The sequence below is a fragment of the Narcine bancroftii genome, chromosome 1 (genome assembly GCF_036971445.1).
Source record: "Narcine bancroftii isolate sNarBan1 chromosome 1, sNarBan1.hap1, whole genome shotgun sequence".
Lineage (NCBI taxonomy): Eukaryota > Metazoa > Chordata > Chondrichthyes > Torpediniformes > Narcinidae > Narcine > Narcine bancroftii.
This window is the reverse complement of record NC_091469.1, coordinates 285,664,068-285,688,845: the sequence shown is the minus strand read 5'-3', so window position 1 is coordinate 285,688,845 and position 24,778 is coordinate 285,664,068. Positions and strand designations below refer to the sequence as shown.

Here is a 24,778-nt window from a genome sequence, read left to right as displayed (position 1 = left end):
AGATTTGGGTACAGAAATTGATCAATTTTGCTGATCAGGACAGCATAAGCAGTACTATTAAGAAGGTATATGATGCGGCAGTTCAATTTATTTATTTATTTTTTAAAAAAACATCAGCTGTACCTTACTCCACAAAAATTAAATAAATTGAAATCTGAATGATCCAATTTATGCTTTTGATGCAGTCAAGATATAGGGATCTTTTTGCATTCAACCGGATTCAAATTGTTTTTATTGGGGAAAATTAGCAGATACAAGACCTAAAATAAGGAGGTCTAAGTATCAATTGAAATTTGTTAAATTTGCTTTAGTGGTGGCTAGGAAATGCATAGCCATTACTTGGAAATCTGATTCACAACTCGAAGTCAGAAATGCGTAGTTGTGTTCCCCTGAGATTACTTACCACCTCAGAAATTGTTAAGTTTTTAAGAATATGGAACCTGTCTTTAAAATACACGAGGTGAACCTTTGATGATCGCCCCTTCTGGTCTACAATATCCCTAGTGATATCTACGTCAAAACGTTGATCCCATAAGGGACAAAGGAAGCTCTGGATGAATCACGTCATGCTTCATCTGTATGTAATTAATGCTTTTGGGAAAAATAAAAGATGATTTTTGTCACATTATATGAGAGAATTACCTTATCTTTTTGTTTTTTTCCTGGGGGGGTGGTCTTTTTTTTTCCTGTTTCCTAATTTTCTTTTAAGGATTGACATGGTGTGCAATTTTGTATTTAGAAACAATAGTGTAGAATTTGATAATTGTGATAAACTGTTGATTCTTCCTAAAAGAACAAAAATACAGAAAATACTTAAGGAGGACATCAGGAAGGCAAAAAGATGACATGAAGTTGCTTTGGCAGATAATGTGACCAATACCAAAGGGCTTCTACAAATATGAGTAAAAAGATAGTATGGGACAAAATTGGTCCCCTACAAGATCAGAGCAGTTGTCTACATGTGAAGCCTCAGGAGATGGGAGAGATCTTAAATGCTTTTTTTTTGCATCATTATTTACTCAGGAAACTGGCATAGTGTACAAGGAAGGAAGGAAGGAATCAAGCAGTAATGGCCTGGAACATTTAGAGATTAAAGAGAAGGTGCTTGCTGCCTTCCAGCAAATAAAGGTTGATAAATCCAATGGGCTTGACATGATATTCCCTTGGACCTCGGCAGAGACCAGTGTAGAAATTGCAGGGACCCTGACAGAAATATTTAAAATGTCCTTAGCCACAGGTAAGGTGCCAGAGGATTGGAGAATAGTTCATGTTCCATTGTTTAAAAAAGGCTCCAAAAGTAAACCAAGAAATTACAGGCTGGTTATCATGATGTCAGAAGTAGATAAATTATTAGAGGGTGTTCTGAGAGATCAAATATACAAGTATTTGGACAGTCAAGGGTTGATAAGGATAGTCAGCATGGCTTTGTGCATGGTAGGTTGTGTTTTGAGGATGTTACCAAGAAAGTAATAAAGGAAAGACTGTGAATGTTGTCTACAAGGACTTTAGTAAAGCCTTTGACAAGATCCCACATTGGAGGCTAGTTCAGAAGATTCAGACACTAGGTATCCATGGAGAGGTTGTAAACTGGATTCATAATTGGTCAAATGGAAGAAGAGAATAATAGTGGATGATTGCTTCTCAGACTGGAGGCCTATGATTAGTGGTGTGCCTCAGGGATCGGTGCTGGGACCACTGTTTGTTGTCTATAATCAATGATCAGGATGATAATGTAGTAAATTGGGTCAGCAAGTTTGCTGATGTCACTAAAATTGGAGACATTGTGGACTGCAAAGAAGGCTTTCAAACCTTGTAGAGGGATCTGGACCAACTAAAAGGGGACAGAAAATGGACGTTGAAATTTAATGCAGACACGAGTGAGGTGTTGCATTTTGAAAGGACAAACCAAGGTAGGACATACAATGGTAGGGCACTGAGGATTGTGGAGGAACAACAGGATCTGGGAATGCAAACACACAATTCCCTGAAAGTGGGGTCACATAAAGACAGGGTTGTGAAGAAATCTTTTGGAATCTTGGCCTTCATAAAGTATTGAGTACAGGAGATGGGATGCTTTGGTGAGGTTGTACAAGACATTGATATGGCCAAATTTGGAGTATTGTGTGCTGTTCTGGTTGTCCAACTACAGGAAGGATACCAGTAAGATAAAAGAGTACAGAGATTTACCATGTTTCTGGGTCTTCACGAGTTGAGTTAAAAGGAAAGATTTGATAGAGGTTTACAAAATTATGAGAGGTATAGACAGTAAATGCAAATAGGCTCTTATATTAGGAGAGATAAATACAAGAAGGCATGATTTTAGGGTGAAATATCTGTGGGAACTTTAGAGTGGTGGGAGTGTGGAACAAGCTGCTATCTGATGTGGTAAATCCGGGCTCACTAAAGTTTTAAAAAACCATATTGGATAGATACATAGATGGGAGAAATCTGGAATGGGTGCAGGTCAGTGGGACTAGCAGTATGATTTTTTGGCACAGTCTAGAAGGGCTGAATGGTCTGTTTTCTGTGCTGTAGTGTTCTATGACATACTGGTTGTGAACTATACAGTGATCTAGTCATTCAAATGCCAAGTAGCCATACAGAAACATTTGGAAAGATTATACAAAATATTGATTCTTTCAAAGAGTAGCAGAAGCAAAAATACCCAGCAGTTGGGACAAGAATCAAGTACTAGAGAATGTTATAGAGCATATTATACGAACCCACCATCATTGTGTCAACACGAAACCAATGCGTTTAAGAGTCACCGTACTTCTCACTCCAAGACGATGGTCAACAGGTGCACGAAGACGATGAACCAAAGCCTTTATTTTACTATGTGAAATAATTATCATGCACTTAATGTGGGTCCAAAATAATTTGTTTAACCAATGACTATGCAAAGCATTGAAGATTACATCTCCAATGCAAGCCTTAGTAGTTTCACATCTTCCATTTGAGAAAGCACTAAAACTCAAATGTGTAGTTGCTTAGTAAAATAGAATTCTAAACATACACATCAAGCTGCATCTGAAATGAGATTGCACAGAAAGCAAATGAACTCAAATTACATATCCTATCCTCTGCAAAGGCTATTGTGAATCAGAAAAAAAATAAAAGCAAAGATTATGTTTCAAGAATTCACGAGCTACTGACCAGTAAAAACTACCAATCAGCACTAATATAATGGAGAAACAATTACTCCTGAAGGGAACTAATTAACCATGTTTCTAACAGTAGAAACAGCATCAGAAAGTATGGAACATAACCAAAACCTAGTTATTGGATGGGTGCATGAAAATAACTTTCATGGTACTGACTAAAAGTTATTTATTTACACAAAATCATGACATTTTCACCTTCACTTGGCAGGCACCCATCAATATTAAGCACTTTACATGATGCAATTAGATCAGAAAATGTATGACTAGGATATATCATGTCTATGGAATTTGGAGTACAAACATCTGAAGATCAAGCAAAAGTGAAAGCTTCTATATGAATGCAAGTGAGTAAAAAAAATCTTGACCATTTTGTCTCATGTTCCAGGTTTTCCATTAAATTATATCTTCAAGATTCAATAAATTCTTTAACATGGTCTCAATTTGCTTCAATCACCATTCTGAAGCTATTCAAATATTAAAGTTGAACAGGTCCAAGGAAAGTTGAAAAGTAACCAAAAAATCTTGCATTTTTTCATCCATTTGGAAAAACAATCTTCTGTACTTCTTGGAGATTCACTTGGAAAGACCACTCAAATTCAACAAAAACCAATTGCCTTGAAAGGTCACCTGTGAAATTATAAAACTTTTTGACAACTTCCTGGCCCTTATGATTTCCAGGTATAGAACTTACCCAAAAAGTTACAATTCAATTCCTTGTTGTCGTCATCTTGCCAAAACCAGCACACTGAACTTGCATTCTGGGTTTCCATTTTCATACAATTCAAACAAAAGACCTTTAGAAAGATTTTGGTTCCCTTTTTCAGTCCATGTCTCAGGGGACTTCACGTTCTTTTGTTAATAGCACCTCTGATTTCACAGAGCCTTTCAGGATGGCTTTTTAAAAATTCGATGTTCAATAATGATTGCAGATGCCCAAGGAGAATTACTGCAATTTTTCACAACTAGGCATGCCCAGTTATATTTGACATTCTTAAACAAAGTGCATTGAACAGTCAGCTGTAATGAATTATGATTATGCACATTAGAAAAATAACTGCCACTTCAATTCACTGCCTTTGAGCTTTCAAAAATTTCTGGTGTCATTCCATACACTGGTATGTGGCATTATTATTGCATGTAGAAAATCAAATAGCAAAGAAACAAGGTGACTAGAGATGAATGAAATACAAATCGAATCCAAGAGAAGTAAAATATGATGCTTTTGCCCCTTGGACTTTAGCACTGAGAATGCACAAGATGGTAGTGCCTGGGCTTGGCAGCAGCCACAAGGGGATGCAGACTCCAAAGGATCAGCACGGGGCACCAGAAACAGGGGAACACCCCCCCACCCCCCGGGAAAGAAGCAGCAGCAGCAGAGGCGGCAACTAGAGAGGATCGTGACCACGGCAGAAGACCAACAAGGGGTTCAGTGGCTGAGGGACCCATACAGGCTGCTGGAGAATGAGAACCAGATATCAGAGCTGGAATTTGAGATGGTGCTCCTAAAGGGCCTCAGGCATTGAAGGCTTCCTGATCTCAGGAAGTTTGGATCTCTGGAAGTTTGGATCTCTGGTTGCCAATGGATCGAACAGGAGTTTGCAACTGTAAGAGGCGAATCCACGCACACTCAGTGTCTCTGAAACGACTCTTTTGCTTCTCCTTCTCCCAAACAAGGGCTCCAGGTGGCATTAAAGGTGACTCTGCCTTCGAGCCGGCAGAAGACAATTTTGTGTAATATTACATGATCTGTACTATTACATGACAAAGGAATCTTAGGAAGTTTTTTTGCAACTTGACACTGCAATGCACTTTAGAGATTAGTGAAATCTATCTGAAGAGTCAAGTTTTAGTTTAGATAAAATTACTAGGGATCAGTTCCAACCTGAAATAGAAATAACAGTCCCAGGTTCTCTGCGTTTTAACAATACCAAAGCAAATGTTAAAAGTGAATTGCTAACTTCAATCGTATACATGAAGAAAAAAAACTGATTTGTGATTTCATTAGCACTACCCCAATAAAACATTAGCCATTATTGTAATGAAGCTAATGAGGGGCTGAAGTTAAATGTGAAACGTCATTAAATTTAATCCATATAACTAAGACAACTGTTTTAGGACACACTAAAGAACTGAAATTACTGTAATGTTTCAGACAAGTTTGAGGTAAAAACAGTTTATATAAAGGAAAATTATTCATATTTGTTTGTTTATTCACAAAGGACACTTTTTATACATTTCTTTCACAAACATCACTAAATCTTAAATCTGCATTTCATTATACATGTATGCAATAAACTAAAAGATTTCACTGTACTGTAGATATTAAAAAGGGGTTAATAGGAAGATAATGAGGTATGTGGGTCATTAAAAGCAGATGTGGATTTGAACAATATTAATCTGTTCGAAGTAAGCAAATGCTACACATGTATTTGTATTGTCAACCTATGAATGGCATGAGTGCTACCAACATTTTGTATAAGAAAATTGCACAGATCTGAAAATCTGCCGTGGTAATCCAGATGTCTCAACAATAACCCAGTTACTATTGTGCTATCATGCTAGCTAACATTATCAGTCCAAACTTTCATCTGCAGTTTGGGTAACCTCTCTAATGAATAGTGCCTGCATAAAAAAGGTCAAATTTTTATTACTGTCGCATGTTCCAAAGCCAGATCAAGATGTCATCTATCCATTGCACCACAGAATATTACAATGAAACAGGCCCCTTCGGCCCTTCTAGCCTGCACGGAACCATTTTTTTTGCCTAGTCCCACTGGTTTCTAATACTTGTTTAAATAACTGTCCAGAAAACAGAATTAAACTATGGAACTCTTACAGCTGTTCCACAGTCCACTAATTGAAATAAATTATTATATTCTTTAATCTTAAAAGCAGATAGCACTCAAGCTACGCAGCACTAATACTCCAATGCCACTCGCTGAGAGATGCAAGTCATCGCCAGTGTTCCAGCTAACAAAATTGGTGCAGAAAAGTCCACCTACTTGGCTCAAGAGATAAACAGGGAACATGCAGTGGACGTTGTGTACTTGGACTTTTGACAAGGTGCCACATACGATGCTGCTAAACAAGATGAGAGACCATGGAATTACAGAAAGAATACTAGCATGGGTAGAGCATTAGCAGGAAACAATAGGAATAAAGGGATCTTATTCTGCTTGGCTACAGATTATTAGTGGTGTTCTGCAGGGGTATGCGTTGGAGCCACATCTTTTTACACTATTTCTGAATGATTTGGATTATGGAATAGATGGCTTTGTGGCTAAATTTGCAGATGATACCAAAACAGATGGTAAGGCAGGTGATGATGAGGATACCGAAAGGCTGCAGAGAAACTTAGATAGGTGAATGGACAAAGAGGTGGCAGATGAAATACAATTTTGGAAAGTGTACACTCATACATTTTGGTAGAAGAAATAGACTATTATTTAGATGGGGAGAAAATTCAAAGGTGCAAAGAGACTTGGGAGTCCTAGTGTAGTGGCGTTGAAGGCAAATGCAATGTTGGGATTCATTTCTAGAGTAATAGCATACAAGAGCAGGGATGTGATATTGAGATTCAATAATAAACATTGAGACCTTGAGGTACTGTGTAGTTTTTGGCACCTTATTTGAGAAAAGATGTGCTCCCATTGGAGAGAGTTCAGAGGTTTACTAGAATGATACCAGGAATGAAAGGATTAGCATACATGAGGAATGATTGTCAGCTCTTGGACTGTACTCACTGAGCACAGGATGAGGTGGGGGGGGGAAAACCTCAGTGGCATTTCAAATGTTGAAAGGCCAGGACAGAGCTGATATGGCAAGGATTTTTCCCATGATAGGGGAGACTAGCACAAGATGATACAACTTCAGGATAAAAGGGTGTCAATTTAAAACAGAGGTGCGGAAACATTTCTTTGGTCAGGAGGTCATGAGTCTGTGGAACTTGTTGCCACAGGTGACTGTGGAAGTGAGGTCATTGGGCGATTTTAAGGCAAATTGACAGGTATTTGATTAGTCAGGGCATCAAGGGTTATGGGGAGAAAGCCAGGGAGTTGGGCTGAGTTGGAGGATTGATCAGCTTATCATTAGAATGGTGGAGCAGTCTCAATGGGGCAACTTCTGCTCCTAGATCTTGTGAAAAGAGCACATAGGAACCATCAAGCTTAATGTGTTCTTCAGGTGGGGAGTAATTGAGAAACCTTAACCCGTTTGCTTCTGAAGCACCCATAACAATGTCAAACTATACATGCTCAAACCTCGATCTGTAATCTAAACAGCTCTTCCAGCAACAAGATACAAGAGCATTCAATAGATTTTAAGAATTAAAGGAATAAAGAAAATGCATTGTGCAGAAAATAGTGGCAAATTAAGTTCATGCAAGGTCTTTGGAGAGAGCAATTTAGTGTTCTCGAAGTCCTGCTGATGAAAAACCATGGATCCAAAGCATCAACTTTTTCTCTCCACAGACATTACCTGACCTGCTTTGCCAGCATTTTCTGCCTTATATTTCAAATTTCCAGGACCAGCAGCGTTTCATTTTCAAATTAAACTCCAAGTACATTTATTAAAACATCAGAACAAAACAAGCATTCCTGGATTTGAAATGGTAGTGAATTGAATTCTAGATGTTAACCAAGTGCAAACTATGATCAGCTCAAGAAATTAGGGAGAGCTGTAAATAACAGCATAATTCATCACTTTTTAGAAAACAGTTTAAATGTACCTCGGCACATTTCAGATAGATCTGCAATACAGGACTGATATTTTGTCACTTTAGAATGCATCTTAAACTCACTGTGCCTCCATATTTTTCTAAAAAATTAGAAGGAAGAAATTCAAAGATTTTGTTGCAGGACCAATTTAATTTTGGCAAAAAAAATGTTTTTCTAATTCATTCTAATATTTAGTGCAAATTTCTTATCAAAAATTATGTCAAAATAATTTTAATTAATATAGGCCCAAAATACAGAGTCGTTAAAAGTAATTAGAACTGATCAATTTCAAACTGGAGAGTCATGCAACTACAATAATGAATGCATAGAAATCTAATCACTTCCTCGCATGTATAAAACTTTTTACTAATTTTGCCAGAAGGTGCTGAAACTAAGCGATTTCAGCTAATTGGGCACTACCTGTGCCTGATGCTCAAATGAGCTGTGCAAATGATCCACTGAAACTAATGGATACAAATTTCAGATGCAACTAAAATACTGAAAATCAGTCTAATTTATTTTTGAAGACAAGGCAAAGCAATTAAGATTCCTTACTAACATCCTCAAAATCAAATGCAATTTATACCCTTGTTGTCTTATCTCGTGAATGGAGTGGGGCGAAAATGTTGTGTCTATTTCATATTAGTCAATTTTATGCACTATTACTCAAGCAAAATCAAGGCAAACACAAGTGCACAGAGAGTGGTGGGTGGGAGAAATGATGGAAGGTTTTGAGCAAGACAATATACATTCTATCCTTATTTTAATACAAGACCTTTATTGTATTATGCAGTTAAATCGAGTAACAATTTGGGAAGATGTAAAATGTTTGAAGCATTGGACTTTAATAGTAGTACAGCTCAAGCACACACAGGCATTACAACTCAACAATTAGTGGATGTTATTTCCATATGATGGGATTACAAAGGGAACTCTAAATACAGACAAATTTATAAACAAGCAGTGACACAATATTCTCATCAGGGAGCAAGGTTTTGCAAAGGTGAAGTGCACACTGTTGCATGTTTTAACATGAGTCTATCCATTAAAGGTTATCCTATAATGAATTAAAATAAATCTGGAAAACCTTCAAATGCATTAAATTTTCAAATTTCATATATTCCACATTTGGGAAATTTTAAAAGTTACCATGTTGAAGAGGTCTATATTTTATGTACAGTATAACATAAATGGTAAAATAGGGAACACAGCAGATTGCTATGACTTAAACTACTTCACACAAAAGAGGAATTGAACAGCAGAGAATTTTGCTCAGATGAAGGAAAGGAACAGAATGCTGTTAATCAAGTTAATTAATGTCACCAGATTTGGGTATACAATATACCAGAACATTTCAAGAAGACTTTGTAGAAGTGAGTTGAAATCCAAAGTGCTCGATCGTCTACTTCAAATCAGCATAAATCAGCAATTTTTATTAACATGGTGAGCGAGGAAATAAGATTAATATTATTTATAATAAGACTAATAATCTGGTATTTCAAGATAAGGACAAGATGAAGATCAATCTTGCCTTATTTAATTTAGTGGTAGATTCTGAATTATCTGTGCACAAGAATGTTGACTACAAAATTATTTTTTCTAGAATTTATTGGATCCTTATAGTGCAACTAGATATGGCCACTTGGTGTGCAGTAATTAGCAGAAACTGAATTCAGGTAGAGCTGAAAAAAGCTTTAGGCAACCTATTTCATAGTAATCAAATGTTAAAATATGTTCATATTCTGTTGTGCTTATCAGGGTATCTTCTGCTGTTATTAGAGCTCCAAAAACTTCTCTAGAAAATTATACAAGTTTTTGTGCATTCAAGATTTAGGATATTGTGCAAAATGTAATATTTCCCCCAACATAAAATTCTAAATTAGATATAAAATACATTTTTCTAATATCTTCAGAATTTCTATACTAGTTTGGTTTATTTTTTTCCTAAAGAAGTTACACATTCAAGGACAATTATGGGTAGTGGCAACTGAGAAACTCAATCTCATTTGAAAATAACCACTGGCAGAATTTAGTTTCCACAAGTTCAAGGTTTGGATCCAGATCACGACAGTAATAAAAAGAAGCACTCTCATCTTACATTTCCCTCTTCCACGAACCTCCATGTCATTGCCCTTCTACTTGTATTTGGCATTTTCTTTTAAAAGCATGTATGGAATACTGGGTTCCGCAAAACAATTGTAATACATTAAGACTTACAATCACAGATTTGAGAGATTTTTGGACATCTTAACATCCAGTTCTTACATGATTATGCAGACTCTTGTTATACATCCTTGCCACTAAGTGCATTTCAGGATAGCAAGAAAGATATTATAAATGGACCCTTTCGTTATGATCTCAATAAATTCAGTGTAATTAAATAAAACTACAAGAATGAAATAATGAAGGGTTATCCTCAAATACCAGACACATTTTGTCTTGTATTTAGATATTCCTCAATTCTTCCTTGTGCACATGCATCACTTTGGTGAGGGGCTAAACACACACATACTAAAAACGTGTTCAGCAACTAAGAGCTTTGTAATAATAAGGAATCCCACCAAAAGTCATAAAGCCAAACTATTTTATTTAATTGTTCAGTATATTGTGCAAGATCATTTTTGTGTACTGGCACAGAAGTGACAAAGAAATTCTATAGTCCTGCACCATGTGTGCATGCTGATCTGTTGTTGCCAGAATTAAGGTAGTTTGACAGAAAATTGCTCTGAGAAATATTGAAAGAAAATGTACAAAGTAACAGAGATTTCCCAATTTTTTTCCCCAAACAAGATTATTTAGTATTTATTAATCAGGTTAAATTCCCACACCATTCATCAGGATTGGACAATTTGGGAAACAAGCAATATCTTCTTTTATTTCTCGGAAAAAAATACTGCTTGCACTTTCTCGTCAACACATGGAGGAAACTACATTCTAATGCCTTCTACTGAATGAATTTAAAAGCAACTTTTGGGAATTGCAGCTCTTATTCCCTCTCTTTCAGAATGGCTACAGTGTGAGGTAAAAGTAATTCTTTAAAAATCATCATCCTCTGCCTCAGACGAATGATTTTACAGGTGATTTTACTGATTTGTAAACAAATCAATTCACACATTCAATCTGAAGAACAGCCATTTTCAGTGATGGATGTTTTAGCCTCAAGAAAGTATGCTGTTTTCAGTAATGCTGAAGAAAATGTGAAAGGAATGATGGAATACCATACCTGACACCTGTCAAATGTGTTTTTTTTTAAAAATGCAGGCAAAAATCAGATTCCCAGAAATATAAAGCAGCAGGAAATCTAACAATATGTGAAAACCCAAAATGATAACTGATTAAACAAAGTAGTAGAGTTGTGAGAAAGAAATTAATTTAATAATTTGTTTTGTTAAAAAAATACACCAGAGAAGTTTCTCTTGATGAACAGGGAAATAAATTTCTGTGGCATTATTATGGTTCTTCCCAAAGTAAAATGAAGCCAACATCTTTCTTGGGAAAGTAGTACAAAGAATAACCCCCACCCCCATTTAAACTACTGTGATCTCAGATTATTGCTGCTTGCCAGATTTGTGAAAACTACCATGTAAAGTAGATAAGAAAATGAAGCTATGAAGTTTGAAATTATAACATATTAGAAAATCAGCTTGTAACTATCATGGTGGGCATTTTGTATCATGTTTATTCATACCAATGAGTGGCAATGCACTCATGCTAAACAGAAATTGCCTCTAGATAGCAAAATTGCTTTTTAACAAAATTGCGTCAAGAAATTATCTATGTTGGCAAGACCTTCCACAGTCACTTTTGTGCAATAGTGCCAGCTGAATGCATGACAAAATCTGGTTTTAAATGAGACAACATCTGCATCGAAACAAACTTTCTGATTTTTATAGTTATTAAACAGTTTCTTGCTGTACAGAATTGATCAAGTAAAAAAGAATTATAATTTTTGGCAGAATCTGGTTCAGTATCTCCAATCATAATGACATGAAATCTTGGTCATTAGATGAGAGAAATTATAACTATTTTCAATATTAATCTATACAAAATACTGTTCATTTAAGCCAGTTTATTAAATTAAGCATTTAATACTTTTTAAAAACATTCATTACACACATTCAACTTCTTAAGAACTTTTTGATTGTGTCTGTTGTATGGGTAGCTAAAGCAATTATTTCAGATTTCTTTAAACAATTTATTGTATTTCTGAAATACTATAAATAACCTAAGCAGATTAATGCAAAGACCTGAAAATAAAAGATTAAACAAATTCAACATTAAATATTAAGTCACTGGCAAAATAAATGCCTCAGCTTGATAAAACACGATTAAATACAAGTTATTGTGAGTGAACAGAAGAAATGAACTCTAAAGAAATGACACGGGAGGCAATAAAGAGACACATGACAACTGAATAAAAGGCCAAAAGCACATAAGATACCATTAAAGACTATTTTAATGTTGTTGCAATTTCAACATGCAACAATCATTGGTGTGCAATAGGCCCACACATTTCATTTAAAATCCCTATATAAAGTACAGTCTGCACCTACAGATATCAAGACCCAACCACCTGAAGCTTTCAAAATCTGGTTATTCACCTAAAATTGGACTGGCTAATTTAACTCACTGGTGTGAATTTCATGAAGTATGGCAGGGAATCATGTTACTTAAAAATTAACCTGTAAAAATGATAAGAAAAAATATTAACCTCAGCTTCAATGTATAGTTTCCAGAATCTGCCAGAGCTTGGGAACTGTGTGACAAGTCGCTCATAGGTCTTCCGCGCTTTGTCTATTGGTTGGTTCTAAAAGTAAAAACCATCAAAAATATTTACAGCATGTAAAATGGGTAATAAGCATAATGTTTTACTCCCCAATGCAAGAGGCAATTTTCACAACTATCTTAAAATCATAATGTGCAATTTTTTTTGAACTGTATAATAAGCAAACATAACCCTATTTCACTAAACCTGTGCCTCTCGTATGAGAATGCTCCAAGCATCAAGGTCATATGGATTTTCTTCTAATTTCTTTTCTGCCTTCTTCACTTTTTCAGGGACATACTCTGCAGTCTGTGGAGGAAGAGAACAAATTTACACCACCATTTGCACTACTCTTACCCATCTAAGAGGTTTCACCATATTATTTAAAAATTTAATATAGTTGCCACTGTTTTAAGTTCAACCAAAACCTTTGTAATAAAAATTGAATGTACAAATCACATCCCTATTGTCATAGCAAGCCATAACAGTTCAATAACTCTTTTGCAAGAATTCACTGAAAGATTTCAAAATACTGTCAGCTGCAACACTTAAAACTAAGTTTGAGAACTGATTGATGAAATGGCTTTTCAAGACCCTGGACGATGTATGATCAGCCTTATTTTTTAAAATATACAGATTTGAACAAGAAAGCAAACAGAGCCTCCAAAGCAATTCCTGCGAAGAAAAGATCATAAACATTCATGAAAACAAGCTTTAAAATCAACAAATACTTATTGAATCTTCCCACATCCTCAGTCAGAACAGCATTTGAAGCATGGCATTCAATTATGGACACTGCACCATGGAGGATAATACTGACCATGAATGGGTTGCAACATTGATACACGATAGTAAAATTATTAAGGATTTATAATACAATAAAATGTTTAAAAATGCACCCCATTCAATATTTCCTTTAGTGGGGAAGCCTCAAAACCATAATCTTGAAATTGAGAGCTAAACATTCCAAGTAAACACCCCACCAAGTTTTTTTTCCCCCCAATCACATAGAAATGTGCATAAAAACCAAATCCAATTACAGCTGCAATGAAGACAAAGTCATCAAAATTTTCTAAATATTCTCATGGAAACAGAGCAATACAATTGCTCAAATCTCCTCTATGGTGCTCATAATATTTGACTCAATCTAGTAATTACCACACAAAATCAAAATTGAATTCTAAACTCCAAACCAGCTTCATCTTAGGGTAGCACAGTTGGCCTAGCAATTAGTGCAATGCCTTTACAGCACAAGCAATCGGGACCGGGGTTCAATTCCCACACCGTAAGGACTTTGTACGTTCTCTCAGTGTCTGTGTGGGTTTTCCCCAGAGCTCCAAATTCCTCCCACTATTTGAAATGTATCAGAGGTGTAGGTTAATTGGGTGTAAGTTGGGCAGCACAGGCTCGAGGGCCAAAATGGCCTGTTACCGTGCCATATGTCCAAATAAAAAATTTAAATTGAGAATGAAAAAAATCAAATTTGAAGTCTAAATATACCTTTTGAGTTTTAACACAAATAACTTGGTTAATTTAACAGGAGGAAATCAAGTTTCTCATCTCATTTGGTATTTCATAAAGGCACATTACTGGACTTGCAAATTCTCCAATTCCACAACACCACCTCTCTTTGATTAACAAGTTTAATCGTTTTGGGCTTTCAAAATGACAATTGCCTTCTTTATTTTCATGAGCATTAAATACTAGTTGTCATTTAAAAGATGAACTTGTTCAATTACAATTGAACAATATTGTGGTCACCAGTCCAAAACTAGTGGATACAATACAGATTATAAACATGGAAAATGTGTACTGCATGAAGCAAATTGGTTATTCCCCTGAGCATGAAAGTTTCTCACTCAACAGATAAAAACCAAAATGTTGAGTAGAATATATTTAAATTACTTTAAAATTTACAGGATCCTAAAATTAGGTTTCAATTCCAATTAGGATAAAACTGTATTCCAAATTTGACAATGTATTATATACTGGTAATCACATTTCATGTATCTAATCAAAATTGATAAAAACTACCGATGAACTGGATTTTAAAAGCTGGCCACCCCTACCCAAAACCAACTAAACAAGATGAATGAGGTTTAGGTTGAGCATGACAGTTCAGTTTAGTACTGAGAGTTGGTTTGCTCAGTTTTATTGAATGGGTTCTCTGTACTTGATTAACATTTCATGCTCATATGTGTAAGATTTACAGCATTGATCACATTAATATATATATATTTTTAAATCATGATTTAATTTTAGCTTTTTCTACCTTTGAACAATATCACAACTTAACCATATACAATTTGGAACCACTTTTAGTGGTTCCCAAAAAAAATGCAAAATTTGCTAAGCAGCCCCCCCTCCCCCAATAACAAACAGAATGAAGGAAAACTAACAAAAAAAATTTTAAAAAACAAATGTCTACAACTTTATGATTAGCCATAGGGAATATTGGTCCCTTTCATTGAAACATTAAGGAATTTATAATAGAAAAATCCACCAAAGTGAAATGCCTCAAGAACCTGCCCTCTAACTTCAAATACTCACAATCTACATTGGGCAGTCAATAACCAAAATATTACTCTATGGCAGTACTAGACATACATGAGTGGGAAGACAAAGGAATCATCATGGGGTGGGAACAAAGAACCATCAAAGAATGGAAGGACCATGAAGGCTCTTCCATCGGTCAAGAATTTTCTCTGATATGCAAGGTTCATTGAACAGAGAACAGCATTTGTCTAGGAAGGCAAGGCACTTGATTGGAAGATAGTGGCAGGTTTAGGCTGGAGGCTCAGCTTCCCAAATGAAATCGCAGAAACCAACCTCAGACCAGACCTTGTGCTGTGGTTGGCCTCACTCCATCTTGTTAAATAATCAAGCTTACAGTGCCCTGGGAGGATGCAGTGGAGGAGACCTACGAGTGCAAGAAACTGAGGTACGCTGAGCTTGCAGCTGGTGTGCAGCAACGTGGCTGGAATGCAAGAGTTCAAGTTGGCTGCAGAGTATGTGTAGCCACATCAACATCAAGGCTACTCCGGGAGTTGGGAGTGTGAGGAAAGCTACACAGACAAGCAAAGATCTCTCCAGGGCTGCTGAAAAAGGTAGTCAGTAGGCCCTTTCATACAGTCAAAAAACCCAAGTGTTAAGATGGAGGGAGATTCTCTGATCTTAAATCGGGAGACTTACCTCCATAAATATGCCCTAGCCGGCTCCAAGGCATGGACTGCAATCCCTCTTGGGGGAAGGGTCAGGGGCGGGCTGATGAAATTGTCAGCCCACATTCCATCTCACTCACCTTTCTCCCTCCATGACCCTTTCGGGGCTGGGGCGGCTGATGTGGTCTGTGACAGCCCCGCCAGCTGCTCTGGCTCCTCACAAGGCCGCTTAACAGTGTCAGTGGCTTAATTCACAGCAGAGCATTGGCGGTTTCCCTCCCCAAAATTGGGAAATGCAGAGCAGTTCAGCTGTGTGGAGGATTATGGGTAGATGGCCATTGCTGCGCTGCTATTTATGACAGGTGACACCAGGGCAACATTTGTCCTGCCTATAGGGGTTCCAGATGACACCACGAGGTGCTACTCTGTATAAAAGCAGCACTGGAGCAGCCTTTTAGGGCTGTTCTGTGAACTGCCTCTGCAGCCGGCCTCAAAGCAGAGGCTCAGCATGAAAATACTTAGTGGCTCTGGATGAGGAGAAAGGATTCCACTGGGCACCCATGAGTGAATGGCATCTGGGGGGTGAAACCGGAAGGTCAGGATTCACTGCCAAAACCTTCCGGAGTTCTTGTGGGTCTATCAGCAAAACACTGAAGAAGGAGGGCAACACTTGATAATCTAGAAGGTGCCACCACTCACTTAGCTACCCCGCAGAGTCTAAGCAGCAAGTCTCAGGAGTGCAATAAGGGATATTAACATCTAGTCCTACATATCAATCAGCACAGTACAGACCCATCAGCCCATGATATTATGCCAGCCTATATAAACTCACTCAAAAAATAAAACTTCTCTACCTCCGAACTCTCTCTCTTAAACCTGAAACCCTTTGCTCACCTTCTATGGAATTAGGGATAAATGAGTTAAAATGCTGATTTAGTGGAAGTGGATTAAAGGCTGAGGAATTACTTTAAGAAGCTGATGCACAAGCTGGCCATGGCTCCCTCAGCTTCTCACAATGCAGCTCATCAGAACAAATGCCTTGCAAATAAAGGGCACAAAAGAACTGAACTGCAGATGTCTGTTCACTTCTTTAGACGGAGAGTTTGTGGAAAACCAGGGACTCCAACTATCCATGGTCTCATGCAATGCCACACTGAGACCACCTGCAAATTGGAGAAACACCACATCTTCCAACTAGAGTCTCCCCAACTGATTGCATTACTATAGAATTTTCTAGCTTTCATTAAAACACCCACCTGCTCCACTTCTTCCCATTACCTTCCTCCAGTTTTGTCTCTCTTCCTTTTCTCTGTCTCGTTTTGCACAATTATGATAAATTCTTACCACCACCCTTATCACATCCAATTAACACCTTTCGTTGGTCTGGATCCCTCTTCCAGCAAGTATTTATGATTTTTTTTCTCACAACCATTTTGTTCCAGGAAATTATTCCCATTTTCCCAGAATGCATGCTATGTAAAAAGTTCAGAACAGTAATGAGGGTGCCATCCCCGTTCTGACATTTTATCTCCTACACCCCATGTCAATTTCCCAGAACACCTGCAGTCTAAAGTGAACTGCAGGCATTCTGGGACCCCACTCAGTTCAAAGTGTATTGTGTACCTTAATTTTCTTTGCATATTTGTAATTTAAAAAAAAATGCTGCCTGCTCTCTTGCGGCCTGCTATCCCTTCTGGACCAACGGCTCATCTCTCCAAAATGACCAGTGTGGGAACCAACAGCTTTAATGTTGGCATTACCATTATCACCCTAATTTCAACCTGGTATTTTAAACAGAAATATTTTCCAGCCATTGCTTTTGGGAAAAACAAATAGGTCTAACATGCTGTCAAATACAGCATGTTATACATGACATTAGATGCAGATGCCGATGCTGTCAAGTTAAATATCCCGGCCCTTTTGTTCACAGAAGGTTGGTATACGGTCTAAAATCATGGACAGAAACTGAGATTTGCAGTTTTGGTGGTTCCTGTGTGAATGACTAATGCCAGAATGGTAAAAATCATTCAAGGACTATGTAAAAAAACATAATTGTCTGAATTCTGAGACTTCCTGCTTCTGGCTCATTCTTTTTATTCCCTGAAGAAGGGGTCATGCCCAAAATGACAGCAATATATCTTTGCTTTTTTGGACACTGAAAAGACCAGCTGAGTTTATCTAACATTTCTGAGTTTTCTTCAATCGCAGCGTTTGCAGACTTGTGTTTCGACCAACCAAATCAACACAATGACATCACATCCAAATCTTATTGCTCCACAGCATTGTGGGTAAAATTTGCAACTTTCACATTTTGAATTTATTTTCTTTCCACCAATTCCATGAATGCAAATTTTACTCTTATGTTTGTGTAGTGATTCTTAGAGGGCAAATTCCCATAACTTGAATAGGAATAATGCAAGGGCAACCTGTAGTTAGTGGTATTACTTCAGTTTCAGGGATATCTTTGATCCCGACCTCAGTGTGAATTCTGCATGTGAGGCAGTGAAGAACGGAAAGTATTTCACTGATGGGAATCAGCAGGGACCAGATAAGTTGAATGGCCTCCCTCTGTGCCCTAGTAAATCTTTGGTTAATTATCAGGCCAATTGAATTTTCACCATCATTCAAGGGTTAAGGAGTGCAAAAAAAGTATAGATCTTTTGCATATCTACAAGTTCAGTTTTGCATTGGAGTTTGCTTCAGAGAAAGTCTACTAAATTGATTCCTGGAATAATGAGGTATACATATGATAATTTGGAACCAATAAGAAATAAAAAGGGCAGATATTCCCTTTTATTGGGGATTCTAGAACTAGAAACTTGGGGGGAGGGGTGGAGAAGAGGAATGCAGAATAAGAAACAGGCCACTCAACAGATAAAAGGATACTTCGTTACTCAGGGGGTTGTGGATCTTTGAATTTCTCCCTCATGACAGAGCTATGGAGGCAAGACTTTTTCCAAAGTTGGGTTTTTGATCAATAGGGGAAATCAACATTTATACGAATCAGTTAGGAGAGTGGAATTGAAGTCCAGATCAATTGTGAACCCATCAAAAGGCAGAAATGGTTGGCCAGTCAGCATACACCAACTTCTTAATGCTCTTATTACTTAAATGGACTGCTCAGGTATCATAAGCAAGTGACTTGTGTGTTTCTGGTTGAAATATTAACATTTTATTTAATTAGAGATGGCATCAGAAAATTGTTAATCTGTCCTCACCACAAAGTCATTTTGTCAACATTACCTAATGAGTAGAAGTTTAATTCCTCTTAACTTGGAAATATTGATAGTAACTACACTACCTGTATTACTGCACCAGTTCAGCATAGATTAGGGCTCTGGTCCAAAAACTACACTTGTAACCATGTAAAATGGAGGGCAACTACATCTTTAGAGACACAGAAAAAACATCCTTGTATTATGTGATGGAGAGGATTTTTGAAAATGCATACACAACTCCAATTTAAAATTCCAATCAAAAAAGTTCCTCGATGACTGTTCTTCCACAACTCTAACACTATCCACAGGAAAACCTTCAACTTTAATTTTAGCATTTCTGTCAGCATTTATCTATTCCAACAACAGGGAGCATGGCTTCAGCTGTCTTAGCCCTCAAATTCCTCCACATATCACATTATCTGCCATTGCTTCACTTTTAAAAAATTTTTGAAGCCACCCCATATACAATACAACTGATTATCTGAAATCCGATTCTCTGAAATCCTCATTTGTCCAATTTTTAAAAAATTTCAGATAAACAAAGATATTTGAAATCCTCATTTATCAAAAATTATTATTTTTTTCCTGGAGCTGAACTGTCCGGGAGCCTCAGGATCCTGACGGCAGTGGGAGGAAACTTCAAGCTCCCGGGCAGTGGGGAGGTGTCAGTGACTGCCAGTGGCCAGCAGTTTTTTCGTGAGAATGAAACATTATTTTAATCCTTAAAAAGCCTTACCTTGTTGCTGTTTAAACACTGTTACAAGTGACTTGCTGTTGCTACAGGGCTGTTTTTAATAACCGGTTCTCTTAAAAAAAAAAGGTTATCTGAAATGGGCCCAGTCATGACCATTTCAGATAATCAGAGTTATACTTTGGGTTATTTACAGTTATAGCATTTCACAGATTTTGTTTCAACAAATACTCAAAAGACACATGGTTCAATTAAAAACTGTCTATAGTGTGATTTGAGGGGAGCCAGAAAAGTCAGTTAACTAACAATAATATAACAGGAATTAATCAGGCTTGCACTCTGAATTTCCCTCCAAATCCCAACACTACCAGCTCCCATACAAACAACCTCCTCCATTAACCAGAATTGTCATTTGAATTGCACAAAAAGATATGAAAAATTTAGTATTTTTGGTATCAGTGACATTAAAAAGCATCAAGAATTCATTAAATATTTGCTTTAAAATATTTTCTCTTAACCCCATTATAACCAATGATGAAAAAAATGGGAGGTGATGTCATATACAAATAGAAACACTTAAAATTGGTGAAAAGTACAAAAAAAGCTGTTTTGATTCACTTCAAGTCAAAAGTTCTAAATATAGCAAAAAGATTCACAAAAAATTGAAACGTTAAACATAAAACAGCTGTAGCAAGTTCCACAAGAAAGTCTGAAAATGCTGTGATTCTACACAAAAGTGCTGAAGAAACTCAGGACATGCAGCATCCACAGGAAGTAAAGGATAACCAATGTTTCAGCCCGAGCCCAGTCTGATGAACTATATACATTTTATAGCACCTGAGTAACAGGATTTGACTTCTAAATGATTTCATCGCAGATTAAAAAAGCCCATTAATAATCAGAATCAAATTAAAAATATTTAGGATTTTTCAAAATTTACTGCCAAATGGATTTTAAAACAGGTATAATTTTATGCAAACTCCAGTTTAATTTCAATAGTATCCCATTATTAAATTATGCTTTACACTTCATTTTCTGCTCATTTCAATATTTTGCAAACCTGCAGACTCAAATCAGTATAAAGCCTACAAAAATTCCACTATCTGAAGCATAATATCCATGTCACACAGCATCCAAAATCTCACATTACTTTCACTCGACAATATTCTAGCAGTCAATAGCAAATGAAAAATAATGATGCAAAAAACAACAGCCTGTACCTGAACTGGAAAGGGACCAATATCTTGGCAGCCAGGTTTGCTCAAATGGGAACCAGAGTGAGAGTGGAAAGAATAGGGCAGAAGGTCAAAATCATGATGCTACACGATCGAACTTTGTGAGGACGGACCACCTCCGAGTTCCCGGACGGACCACCTCCGAGTTCCCGGACGGACCACCTCCGAGTTCCCGGACGGACCACCTCCGAGTTCCCGGACGGACCACCTCCGAGTTCCCGGACGGACCACCTCCGAGTTCCCGGACGGACCACCTCCGAGTTCCCGGACGGACCACCTCCGAGTTCCCGGACGGACCACCTCCGAGTTCCCGGACGGACCACCTCCGAGTTCCCGGACGGACCACCTCCGAGTTCCCGGACGGACCACCTCCGAGTTCCCGGACGGACCACCTCCGAGTTCCCGGACGGACCACCTCCGAGTTCCCGGACGGACCACCTCCGAGTTCCCGGACGGACCACCTCCTTTACATGGCAGTTTGAAAGGGCCTATTGGGTGGGGAGTAGCCTATCAGCTCCCAAATAGCGTTCAGGCCACCAAGCATCTAAGTAGGCAGATTATGGAATAATGCAGAAAATACAGGGTTGTGTTTATGGATGATTTCAACATTGACTGGCATTTCCTTACTACAAGAGATGTCAGGTGTCTCCAAGGACTATAGACTGGTGAGACTTATGTCAGTGCTGTGCTAACTATTGCAGAGGATTCTTTAGGAGAGGATTTATGAGCATTTGGAGAGGATTTATGAGCATTTGGAGAGAAGTACAGTCTACTCATGGATGTCAGCATGGCTTTGTGAAGGGAAAGTCATGCCTCATGAGCCTATTTGAGATCTTTCAGAAGGTAACAAAAGAAATTGTTGAGGGCAAGGCAGTAGATGTGGTCTACATGGATTTTAGTAGGCATTTGACGAAGTCCCCCATGAGAGACTCGTTCAGAAAGTCTTGAGGCATGGGATTCATGGAACCTTGCCTGTAATAAAAAATTGACTTGCAGGAAGAAAGCAGAGAGTAGTAGTGGAAGGAAAGTATTCTGCCTGGAGGTCAGTGACTAGTGGAGTACAGCAAGGATCTGTTCTTGGACCCCTGTTCTTTGTGATTTTTATAAATGACCTTGATAAAGAGGCAGAAGGATGGATCAGTAAGTTTGTGGAAGATACGAAGGTTGGAGGAGTTGAAGGTTAAAAAAGGATATAGACAGGATGCAGAGTTCGGCAGAAAAGTGGCAGGTGGACTTCAATCCAGATAAGTGTGAGGTGATGCATTTTAGAAGGACAAATCAGAAGGCTGAGTACAGGGTTAATGGTTGATTACTTAAGAGTGTGGATGAACAGAGGGACCTTGGGGTCCAAATCCATACATCCCTCAAGGTTGCCACGCAGGTTGATAAGATAGTTAAGGCAACCTATGGAATGCTGGGATTCATTAAATTGGGGGGGGGGGAGGGAGGGGGGATTGAGTTCACAGGCTGAGAGGTCATGCTGCAACTGCACAAATTTCTGAGACCACACGGGATTATTGTGTTCAGTTCTGGTCACTTTATTACAGGAAGGATGTGGAAGCCATGGAGAGGGTGCAGAGGAGATTTGGAAATAAATCTTATTTGGCAAGGTTAGCAGAGCTGGGACTTTTCTCTTTGGAGCGTAGAAGAATAAGAGGACTTCATTAATGTCTACAAGATTATGAGAGGCATAGATAGGGTAGACAGCCAGCACCTGTTTCCCAGAACAGGAATAGCAAACTCCAGAGGACATGAGTACAAAGTAAAGGGAGGGAAGTTTAGGGGAGCCATCAGGGGTAATTTTATTTTAAAAAACATGCAGAGTTGTGGGTGCCTAGAATGCCTTGCCAGGGATGCTGGTGAAGGCTGAAACGTTAGGGGCATTTAAGAGACTTCTAGACAGGCACATGAAAGAGAAAAATAGAGGGTGAGAGAGTTTAGTAATTTCTTTAAAAAAAAGGAATATTTGGTCGGCACAACATCGAAGGACAAATGGCCTGTACTGTGCTGTAGTGCTCTATGCTCTTTTGACAAGTATAATATATATATATATATATATATATATATATATGTAGTGAAACTTTATGAATATGGAAATAGTGCTTGCATCCAAATCAAACCAGCAATGTTGAAACAAATTATTGGGAATCAGGAAGGATACAAATTTAAAAGTACAGCATGGTAAACTGGCCCTTCCGGCCCACCCATACACCAATTAACCTACAATTCCTGTATATTTTTAATGGGTGGGAGGAAATTAAAATTACCCATAAACCTATGCAGACTCAGGCAAAATGTACAAACTCCTTACAGACAGCACCAGATTCAAATCTTGGTCACTGGCACTGTAATAGCATTGTGTTAACCACAATGGTAACTATAATGCCCAATAAAGATTTGTACTTACAAATAAGGATAAGTCACACATTGCAGCTCCCCATTAACAAAATTGTGTAGAATTTAACCCCTCCATCTAAGCAGTTGTGCATTAGAACATTAATTATTCCTATCAATAATACTACAGCATCCCCAGAGAGCACAATTTCCACGGTTTATCCACGGGCATTATGAAATTTTTAGTTTTCCCAAGACTTGCAAACATTTTCACCTCTCAATGAGAGGACATTGCAGGTCAAATTAAATTGCAAATACAAGTGGTACAAATCCAACAAAACCCAATCTAGTCCTCACATTGAAGTGATGCAGGAGCAGAAAGCAAAACTTGTTGACATGATTGGGTTTGGAAACAAGAATTCATACGTCTATATCACCAAAGTATAAAGAGCAAAAATACTAAAGGATATGACTTTCAGCATGAGATAGAATGGATGAGATAATGGAGATGGCAAAAAAAATTAAATAATAGGGTCGTCACAGAAGATAGGCTGGCCATTGTTAAAAGCCTCATGGCACTTCAAATATTCTATGACTATGTTCAAGACTTGGTTTAGGGAAGTGTTACAAATGAATGAAAACAAATTTCAGAATTGAAATAAAAATGAGGGGAAACCATCACATTCCTTTATACTTAAGAATAGGAACAAGACCAATAATTAAGACAGAGAGAGTAGCCATACAGAAGACTCCAATAAGAGCTCATAATTAAGTCAGAAAATTAAGCAGGATGGTGTTACAGAGGGAACTCTGCATTGTGTAAAGTTCAACACAAGTGTGCAGACACTGTGATTCTAGTGGAATACCCAAAAATACTGGAGAAACACAGAAGGTAACGCAGATCTATAGAATGTAAAAGGTAATCAATGTTTCAGGCTTGAGCCCTTTATCAAGGTATGAGCAAAAAGCAGGCAAGCACCTGAATAAAATGGTGGAGGAAGGAGCAGGGGAGAAGTATAGGCTAACTGGTCATAGGTGGAAGGGTAGACAAGTGAAAAGGCTGAAGTAATAAGAGGATAGCACTTTGAATGGACAGGGAGTGGAATTGGATAGGGAGCCAAGCGAAAGGAGAAAGGGAAAGAGAGGTCAGTGGACAGGTTTAACAGAAACCGGGGAATTTGATATTACTACCACCTGACTGGAGGGTGCCCAGACAGAATATTAGGTGCTATTCCTCCAATTTGCAGATAGTTTCAGTTTGGCAGTGCATAGGCCATGCATAGACAATGGGAACAGTATGTAGAATTAAAATGGCTGAACACCTGTTATTGTGGTGGACTCAATGAAATGATCTCTCAGTGAACATCCTGTCTCAGATATAGAGAAGGCCACAATGGGAGGACCTGATGCAGTAGATTATCCTTGTAGTATCACAAGTGAAGCATTATTCCACTCATAAGGACTGTTTGGGGCCCCGAAAGGTAGTGAGGGAGGT

General features: G+C 37.9%; 1 protein-coding gene across 3 annotated transcripts in view; it reads right to left on the bottom strand.

Annotated features, from left to right (window-relative positions):
* cstf3 (cleavage stimulation factor, 3' pre-RNA, subunit 3) overlaps positions 1–24,778 on the bottom strand; it is a 78,742-nt gene that overhangs the window by 50,396 nt on the left and 3,568 nt on the right. Inside the window, exons 1-3 of one of the 3 annotated variants that reach the window (XM_069902369.1) lie at positions 12,852–12,940; positions 12,591–12,686; positions 6,167–6,245 (exon numbers count right to left, since the gene is read on the bottom strand). In XM_069902369.1, the coding sequence (XP_069758470.1) occupies positions 6,167–6,245; positions 12,591–12,655 (144 nt within the window). In that variant the 5' untranslated portion in view covers positions 12,656–12,686; positions 12,852–12,940. Of the gene's footprint in view, positions 1–6,166; positions 6,246–12,590; positions 12,687–12,851; positions 12,954–24,778 lie in introns of those variants that run through there. The other 2 variants (XM_069902376.1, XM_069902360.1) reach the window with 2 other exon arrangements.